Source organism: Camelus dromedarius, chromosome 3, assembly GCF_036321535.1.
Source record: "Camelus dromedarius isolate mCamDro1 chromosome 3, mCamDro1.pat, whole genome shotgun sequence".
In the NCBI taxonomy this organism is placed as follows: Eukaryota; Metazoa; Chordata; class Mammalia; order Artiodactyla; family Camelidae; genus Camelus; species Camelus dromedarius.
This window is the reverse complement of record NC_087438.1, coordinates 44,847,210-44,856,260: the sequence shown is the minus strand read 5'-3', so window position 1 is coordinate 44,856,260 and position 9,051 is coordinate 44,847,210. Positions and strand designations below refer to the sequence as shown.

General features: G+C 50.2%; 1 protein-coding gene across 13 annotated transcripts in view; it reads right to left on the bottom strand.

Moving 5' to 3' along the window:
* Nucleotides 1-240: 240 nt before the first annotated feature.
* MAST4 (microtubule associated serine/threonine kinase family member 4) overlaps nt 241-9,051 on the bottom strand; it is a 514,314-nt gene continuing 505,503 nt past the window's right edge. For all 13 annotated transcript variants that reach the window (XM_064481100.1, XM_064481104.1, XM_064481102.1 and 10 more), the window contains 2 exons: nt 7,129-7,310; nt 241-6,781 (listed from right to left, as the gene is read on the bottom strand). In XM_064481100.1, the coding sequence (XP_064337170.1) occupies nt 2,799-6,781; nt 7,129-7,310 (4,165 nt within the window). In that variant the 3' untranslated portion in view covers nt 241-2,798. The remainder of the gene's footprint in view (nt 6,782-7,128; nt 7,311-9,051) is intronic.

Sequence of the window (9,051 nt, the reverse complement as noted above, 5' to 3'; positions counted from 1 at the left end):
GAAAGCTAGTAAGTTCTGCAGGCAAGGAAGAAGGTTGGTAGAAAGCACAGGAAGAAGCTCAAGGAGGACTTAATCTGGAAGAATGGAACATGCATGTGTTAAGTTAAAAAAAATTGCAAACATTCCACTCACCAAAAGGAATCTACACAAAACCATACTTTCCATAATAGAGAGCTATATTCAGTGACATTTTGGAGATGCTATGTATGCATGTGTATATGGGAAAAAACTTCATAGTCATTATCTTTTCATGCTAAATTTTTATTTCAATGTTATGCAACTGCATAAGTATAAATATTTGTCCAATATACAACAATTATGACATCCATAGGGAATTTCTTAGAGAAAATAAGACTGCAAACACTTTATTGCACAGATCCTAACAAACTTTTAAGCTGGTAAATCTACAGCTGGGAGTACTACTGAGGAGCACGTCTTAACAATCACAGGAGACTGACTAAAGAGAACACAGGAGAACTTCTACCAGCTGAGTGGAGAGGTTTACAACAAACAGGTACTACGTGAATGCAACCTTAGGTACTCTGTAGCCATCCAAAATGCAAAAACATATTTGGCAAAAACGGTGATACACTATACAAATATACATAAAAATATCATTTGTAAACAAGCAGCTAAGTTGTGCTTTAAAGGAAACTGGACAGTTAAAAAGCAAAGGCTGTAAACCATGAACGACCTCCCCGACAGACCTGTCTAGATGTCTGAGTGCAGAAGGATTAGGTTATGACAACTGCCAAACACAGGTATGAATTATAAATGTTGAGACCATTTGTAAAACCCATTTAAGTTCTTTCAAAATCTTTGTTTCTTCTACAATTCACAGCACAGTGATGGGGAATGGCTAAAACCACATGGGAAAAAAAATGAGGGGCAAGGAGGAAACTTTGTCTTTTTCTTGCCATCGCCTACTCATTTTACAATGAAGAACAACTAAGCAGTCGGTTAAGTTATGTCTTTGTTTTCGGAGTGGAGTTTACAGCCTCGCTAAACGATTTACAATCCACAGGGCTGTAAGATGATGCTGTGCTAGATGAACAATTTTATAGCCTGAAGATACTAAGACATCCCCGAGGGGGGCTGGGTGCTGGATTATATTTATTGGTAATTTTTTTTTCCTCTTACAAAACGAAAAAATCCTGCTGTGGATCCCAAGCATCTTAGAAATACTTCTCTGTGTGTATTTTCTCTTAGTGCCTTAGTATTTATGTCAGCAAGTGCCGTCTTACAATACAAAACAAGTCACCAGGAAAACTGCGACAACGAAAAAAAACAAACAAAAAGACCCCCTCAGCACTAAAATGACTGGACAAATTCTACAGTCCATGGTATACAAAATTTAAATAAGGCTTAGCAAAAGTAAAAAGGACAGGCACATTCAAGCACCAAATAGCTCCAACAAATCTTTTTTTGTTACAAAAATGCTGCTCTTTGTTAATACAGTATTTTTTTGCATACAAATAAAGAGACCATGTTATGAAATGTATGGAGCTACCTGATGCACAGAAATGAATGTGAAACCCAGGAACTTGCTAAAAACAGCAAGCTTCATCTACAACGTAAGGCCCCAGCTATGTATTAAAATGTATCTGATGTCCTGATTATTCCTTAGTATATACGCTATGATGTCAAAATCCACACCCCCCCCAACTTGTCCTCAAAAAAGCAAATTTAAAACCTCTTCCAATGCCTTGATACTTATTATTCAACCTAAGTGCTAGCAGATTTGTGTGCGGCCAGTAACTTTCCTCTTTGTTCAAGAGCAGGGCTGGTGCAGAACTACTACAAAATGTGTGCTTCTTGGACTAGGGACTCGTAGCATAAAGGCCTGAGTTTAAGAGCATGAAAAGAAGGGAAAAGCAAGAGAATGGAAATAAAGTCGACACGTGTTTATAGCCCCTGCTCTACCTACAGTGAAGACCTGACATACACACCCACAGACAAGGACCACTGGCCTTTCAGACAGTTGGACCCAGGATCAAAATGGCCATGAGGATGACTGTGAAATGAACATGGCTAGCTCCATCTGCTCTGGCCATTCCTGATGGAGGAGGATTCCAAATGCAGCCATTCAAGTAGTTCTTGCTTTAGATCTGGAAATATAGGTAGCCAGACACAGTACTATCAAAATCTCTGGTTAAAAATACACATTAAAAACTCACAATCTAGTGTATTTCGGGCTTTCTTTAATCATCAACTCTAGTTAGAATGTTTCAACTTAGAAAAAGGTAGCCTTGAAATATTCCTTTCAACCACAGACCAAAACATGTGGGTGGATGTGTATATACACAAATATGGGTGTATCTATACTTTTACACACACCCAGTTTCAACCATTTTACTTCATTCCTGCATTATGATCAATGGTAAAGCAAGAATCTTATTAAAAAAAAAAAAATCTGTAGTAAACGACGCCATCAGCAGCAAGGAATTGGCTCTACATCCCAAACCAAACACACTGCTAGATATTTACAGAGAAAATCTTTTCCCTCAACAACCCTCAACCTCAACTGTAAAGATTGTTGTTGCTGTTTAGGTTTTGTGTTTTTTTTTTTTTTTCTCGTACAAACACTATCTGGTAACAGTTTACCGGTTACAATTGGGAAGGCATTTGGAAGAAGGTCCCCTCTTTCTCTCCATCCCTTCTCTCCCACGTTCTTCAAGGAGGCTCCGGGCTCTGCCTGGGGGGCGTTCCCACGCAGTGCTGGTTTCCAAGGTCAACAAGATGCAGTTACAAACGCAGGCGCAGACTGGGTCTCCCAGTCTCGCCCCGGACCTGCTCCATCACCAGGCTTTTTTGTGAGGGCTGCCTCGCAAACTCTCTTTTCCCCGTCTCTGCCGCAGCCCCGAGTCCTTCTCAGATGTAAGGGCGATGGGATGCTCAGTGTTTGGAGCTGGGGACGGCTTAGTCACCTCTCTGCCCACATTCTGTTTCCTAGTCTGAGGAGGCTGGGTGGGGGCTGGCTCTTTCCCTTTGGTTTCTCCTGAGGGGGCTGCTCCTGAGAGGGCCCTGTCCCGGTGGCCAGCGGCCCCCACCACGCCTGGGTTGGGGTGATGCGACTCCAGAGTGATGACTGAGTTGTGGAAGGATGGCAGGGAGTCGCTCTTTGTCATCTGGGTTCTGCCGTCTCCCGCAGGCAGTGACTTCCTATGGTCCCTGCTGCTGGAGCCTGGGGGCTCAGCCGCAGCCCCGCCAGCCTGGGCAGAGGAGTTATCGCCGCAGGTTGGAGAAGCTTCTCGAATCCCCAGTCTGGCCTCAGGAAAGCTGGAAGAGTAGCTCAAAGACTTCTCTGGGAGGGCAGCACAGTGGAAAGAGCTCTGCCCCATGGCTGAGGGCGACCGTTTCATGCCACTGGGCTTGCCCGCCTCAGTCAGCGGCTTCTGGGGACTGGGCCCTTTCCCCTTGGCCTCTGGACAGCTCTTCCCCGCGGCCGCTGTTGGCCTCTCCGCGGCCGCTGCTGGCCTCTCCGCGCCCTTGGACTTGGCCTCACTGGGCGCCGGGGCAAGGCTGGTCTCCAGCTTCCCGATGTCCGCCGGGGCAAGGCTGGTCTCCAGCTTCCCGATGTCCGCCGGGGCAAGGCTGGTCTCCAGCTTCCCGACATCCGCTGGGGCGTAAAGTGCTTCGGTGCATTTCTTGCCTTCAGACTTCCCATCTGTGCTGGAGGCCAGCAGACTCAGGCTCCTGTCTGTCTGTTTGCACAGAGGGGTGCAGTCTTTCACAGTGGATGGTTTTTGGGGCTTTGGAGATGGGTTTTGCTTTTCCCCGACAGTGGGAAGTTTCTGGTCCACCGACTCACTGGCCCCTGAGTGTCCCTGCCGAGGCAGATGCTCAGGCTTCTGCAGCATCTCTGGGGGATGCCCACCACTGGTGGGTCTCAGCTTGGTGTCTAGAGGACCCCCTTCTGTGTGCAGGGGGACTGAGGGTCCACTTCCTCCCTGGCCAGTCACACTGCTAGCTGTGGCCTGGGGGCCTGTGAACACCTCCAACACACTCTTAATGCTGCCCTTCCCCTCTCGGCCAGGGCCACTGGGGGCCTGGGCACCAGGGTCTTTGCCCACTGCAGCCCCAACACTTGGCTTCTGGGAGGAGAGTGGCCTGTCTGGGTGCTTGGACTTTGGAGGGCCTGGGTCTGGGCCAGGCCTGGGCTTATGGCTGCTGCTTTCACTGTGCATGGCAGCAGTGGGCTTGGGAGGGTCCTGGAAGCCCAGGCTGGGGTCTGCAGCACAGGGCTTGCTCCCCAGCTCTCTGCTTGCAGGGTGGCTTGCTGAACTGCAATGCTGCCGAGCAGCCAGGCCAGGCAGCTCTTTGGTGGTGGGGGATTGCTGAGGGCTACTGCTGAGGTGCTTCTGTAAGGGCTGCTCTTTCTTTTCTGGTTCCCTGGGACTGTCTTTCTGCAAAGCTGGGAAACCAGAGAGCTTTGCATTCTTCGCACTCTCCGTCCTGGGTGGCTCCAGAGACCACCGGGCAGGAGTGGCTTCCGGCTTGGGCTCCAGGCCGCTCCTTCCCTTGCCCAGCTCCCTCTCACAAGGAGTCCCTGCCAAGTGCAAAGAGGAGTCCTCTCTGGCCAACAGCCTCACCTCATCTCGGCCATCTTTGGGGTTTGCTTTCCCACAAGGCCCGCATGCTTTCTCCATGGCCTGGATCTGGGTGTAGACATCTGGGCAGGTCCTCTCCACAGCCGGGAGGGTTTTGGAGTTGTCAATGGTTTTAGCAGCGTCTGGCAGACACAGCTCCTTGGAGGGGTCTCTGCGGACATCAGCCCTTGCAGCCGACCGCTCACTTCTGGCTGAGGAAGGGCCCTTCTCGGATGACTCCCTCCCACTATGCTTCTCCCTGGAGGGGGCTCCTTCGGGTAGGAGAGTGCTGTGCAATCTAGATAGCTCAGTGCCATGGAGGTTCTGCCCCAGGAAGGGAAGGAGCTTAACATCAGGACTGCTGTGGTCTTGGTGTTGACTGAGGCTGCCCTCTCTCCGCTGGGGATCACTTTCCATGACAATCGCCGGGGTCCTGGCTGTGTGGGAAGCCTTCCTGTCCAGCTTCAGCTCTGGGTCAGGCAGGGGAGCTGTGGGTGAACTCTGCAGACCCCGGCTGGTGGGCAGGAACCGGGGCTCGAGCAGGTAAGATTTGCTCACCTTGAAGCCAGCAGGGGAGGACTCCCTCTGACCTACAGTCTCACTCTTCCTCCCCCCGCTGCTGGGGGGAGCCAGCAGCACAGGGGGCCCCAGGTCACTGCACGGGCTGGGGCTCTGTGCCGGCTCTGGGGAAGGCAGCTCCGTCTTGGAGGCCTGCGGTCCAGACAGGAGAGCAATGTCCAAAGTGCCCTCAATTGGCTTCAAACACGACACAGACCTCCCTTCCAGCTTATACTCGGAGGGGCTTTTCCGGACAGGTGACTCAGGAGCAATCAAGCCCGGCTTCTCCACTCCACTGTCCACCCGGCCAGCTAGGGCCTTGAGAGGGACAAAGGAGATGGCGCTGATCTGAGCCGTGTGGGCACTGCTGATGAACGGCGCACGGCTCTCGGAGGCTGCCGGGGCCTCCTGCTGCCCTCCTGCCGGCCGGCCCGGGCTCCCTGGCAAGCATTCGTGGGTGCTGGGGGTCAGTTTGGGCTTGAGCACAGGGCCAAGGCTGTCATCTCTGTCTTCAAGTGACACTTTCTTTCGGAGGTAATCGATGTTGGCGAGCTTGCTGTCTAACTTCTCACCCCGGAGGCCCTCCTTGGCCTGGGGGTCCTTCTCTGAGTTGTCACCCTTCCCGGAGGTGGACCTGTTAGTGGAGTGACAGAGACCGTCTTGGAGGGTGCTGTGAGCCGAGGCTCGTTTGAGGTCACAGGTGCCCTGGCTGTGGTCCCTGGGTGCTGCCGCCCCCTCCAAGGAGACCCTCTCACTGGCCCGCGCACTGGCCTGCTTATGGAGAGCATCTTTCAGCAGGCTGCCCGGTGCCTGGGCCTCCTGCATGGCTGCTTTGTTATCAAAGTGACTTGACCTTTCTGAAGCCTTCGGGTAGATTTTCTTCTCTCTCTCTTCCAGTCTAAAAGTGGGAAGATTTTCCAAATCACTGCCAAGTCCGTGGGGTTTTGGGTGGGGCTCCTGTTTCTCTGGGAGCCCGTCGGGTTTCTTCACCACCACCTTGGCCTTCAGCTTCTCTCGGTCCAGCTCATCCACAGACTCCTGGCGGCCCAGCTTCCGGGACACAGGGCGTTTCAGGCAGCCTTGCTCCACGGGCCTGGCCCGGCTGAGGGCAGGCGTGTCACACACATTCTCCTCCAGGCTCTGCAAGGTCACCTCCCGCTGGGACTGCTCCCGCTGCACCTCCTCCTGGGTGACCTCCAGGCTGTGCTTGCGGGAGCACAGGTGCTTCTTGTCACTGCCGTAGGAGGGGGAGAGCTTCTCCTCCGACTGCACGCGCTTGAGCAGGGGGGACCGCGGGGGCTCTGCACTCTTGGGCCGCACGATGTGTCTGACAATGGTCGGAGGGGAGTGCATTTTGCTGGGGAAGGCTTGGGCAATCTTGGTGTTGCCAAGTGAGTGTCCCAACAGAGGGGATGGTGACCGCTGAGGGGAGGTGGGCTGTGGCGTGGGCGAGGGTGTCCGGGCCAGCGGGGAGAGCGGGATGCTACCTGCCGACTTCCGCCTTCCGGACCGGTACCGCTGCCCACTGAGTTTGGGGGCCAGACCATGGAGCGTGCTGGGCCGGATGTGCCCTGACCCCGCTGGGGAGTTGGGGGCACTAGAGCTTGGGGAGCTGCTCTGGGAGGAGTTAGTACCTGTGGGGGGAAAACAGAATGCTGTGAGTGATGCCCACCTTTCCATGCTCTCAGACCAGGGTGTTTTAGGGAAGGTCAGGGACAGGTCAGCAAACTGTCTCAGCATCTAACTCTAATGAATAAATGCTTTTCAGATTAAACCCCCCCACATCCAGGGTTAACTGGATACTTCCTGTCTTATTTAATGGTCCAAATCATCGTATCTTCTGCCCTTCCTGTAAATCCTGTTCTCTCTCAATGACATCCTCACCCCCTCTTTCCTTAAGCTGGAAGAAGCCTGTCTTCCAGGCTCTTCGATGGAGACCCCTCAACTCTCCCTTGCTGTGGAGGCGAGACGCCTCACTCACCGGATGGGAAGTCAGGGGTGGAGCGATAGCTGGGTGTAGGGGATCGGGGAGACAAGCTGTGAGTGGGGGACCCTGGGAGGCTCTCCCCTGATGACAGCGATCGGTTCAAGCAGGAGAAGCTTCGGCTGGTGTGGAGTAAAGGAGAAGGCTGCTTGGCTAGTTTTTTGAAAAGGGATCTCCTCCTAGGGTGAAAATAGGAGAAAACAGATCAGATTCTATATTCAAAACCACTCCTGCCTCCCCAAAATACCAGTGCATTCCGGACACACCTCTGGGCCAGAGACACAGATACAGTGGTAGATCCTATTAAAAACTGGGGACCCACTTTCAGATTAAAAAATTTCTATGACTTAGACCGAAAGAGTCTTTAATACTACGCAATGAAAGCTCCCTTCTTTCTTCTCTGAATTTCAAACCCTTTAAGAGGAGCTGGGAAAATAGAAAAAGGTATTTAATAAATACACATTCATTTGTCAGGTTTACGAGGAGATTGTTTTTGGCCTGAAAGCTTCCAAGTACATACCCCCAAACACCCTGACACCATTTAATTAAGAGATAATACAAAGTAAATCCCGGGAAGAAAAACCATCATCTTGGATGTAAAATTCTTTAGTGGTGATACACTGGGTCGAGGTTTTATCTCTGAGGGGCTGTCTGCTGTGCTTATTTCATTGTGAGCTCCCAACTATTCCTGAGGATAGTGGAGGCTGTACTTTTACATAAAAGAGCCGAGAAAGGGGAACTGAAGCTTATCCAATCAGCAGGGCGGCAGACACCAGGCTGTAGCAGAAGCAAATGTGTAGTCAGTGCCCAACAAGCACATCTTGAAGTAAAAAGCACGGCTTCAGATGGCTCCAAGTGCAGGCAGCTGTACAGGGTTCCTCTGCCACCGCGCAAGCCTGGTTCACCCCGGCGCTTAGGCACTAAGGTTACAACCTGCTACTCCTTGAAAACAGTGTGTTCTATGTGACTTAAAGCACAATCAAATCTTAAAGCTCACCTTAAAAAAGAAAAAAGAAAAAAGAGATCTCAGAATGTGTGTGTGTGTGTGTAGTTTAATCAAAATAATAAATGCACTTGAGTTAAAAAGTCAAATACGTTGATGAACTTAAAATGAAAAATAACAACTCTCTGCTCTGTCTTTTGCTCAATCCCCAGAGAAACCACTTTCTACTCTTCTAGCTGCTGGTTTTCCCATTTGTCTGCAAATTGTTAAGTAATATGCTTATGCTGTTTTTTCAGTTTTTCAATTTTAGAAATGATCTGTTGATTTCCTACCACAGAAAATGAGAATTAAGTTCTCATACAACTCCTTCCACCTTCTGACCCAAAATACTTCCCTGTTTCTATTCTTCCCAGTAGAGCTAAACCAAAATTTTTGGTTTGAAAAAAAAGGCTGGTGTTTTCTTTATTTTATATGATAAATACTGTTCAGAGCTGGGCCATGTAAGATATGATTCTATTTTTCTTTCTTGTACAACTCTGTCTTTCCTGGAGTTAATAGTCATTCTTTTTTATTTGCTTACTTTTCTTTTCTATCATCAAAATTCCTCACAACCTAGGGGCAGGTATAGCCCAGCAGTAGAGTGCATGCTTAGCATGCATGAAGTCCTGGGTTCAATCCCCAGTACCTCCATTAAACAATTAAATTAAATTAAATTTTAAAAATCCTCATAATCTGATCTGACGCACCAGATCCAAGCGGGTAAAGGAGTGACACTGCGGCATCAAGCAGGGAGCACATCCAGACAGTTGCCTGGCGAGAAATGTCCCCACCAGAAACACATACACACATCATCCATGGTGTCTGCAGAGCACAAAATGGCACACAAAGTGCCTCCTGGACTGCAAATGTGTAACCCAGTTAGGCTTTCAGTCAGTAAAACAAAGCCTTTTTATTTCTAGGCTTATTTGGATGCTTTA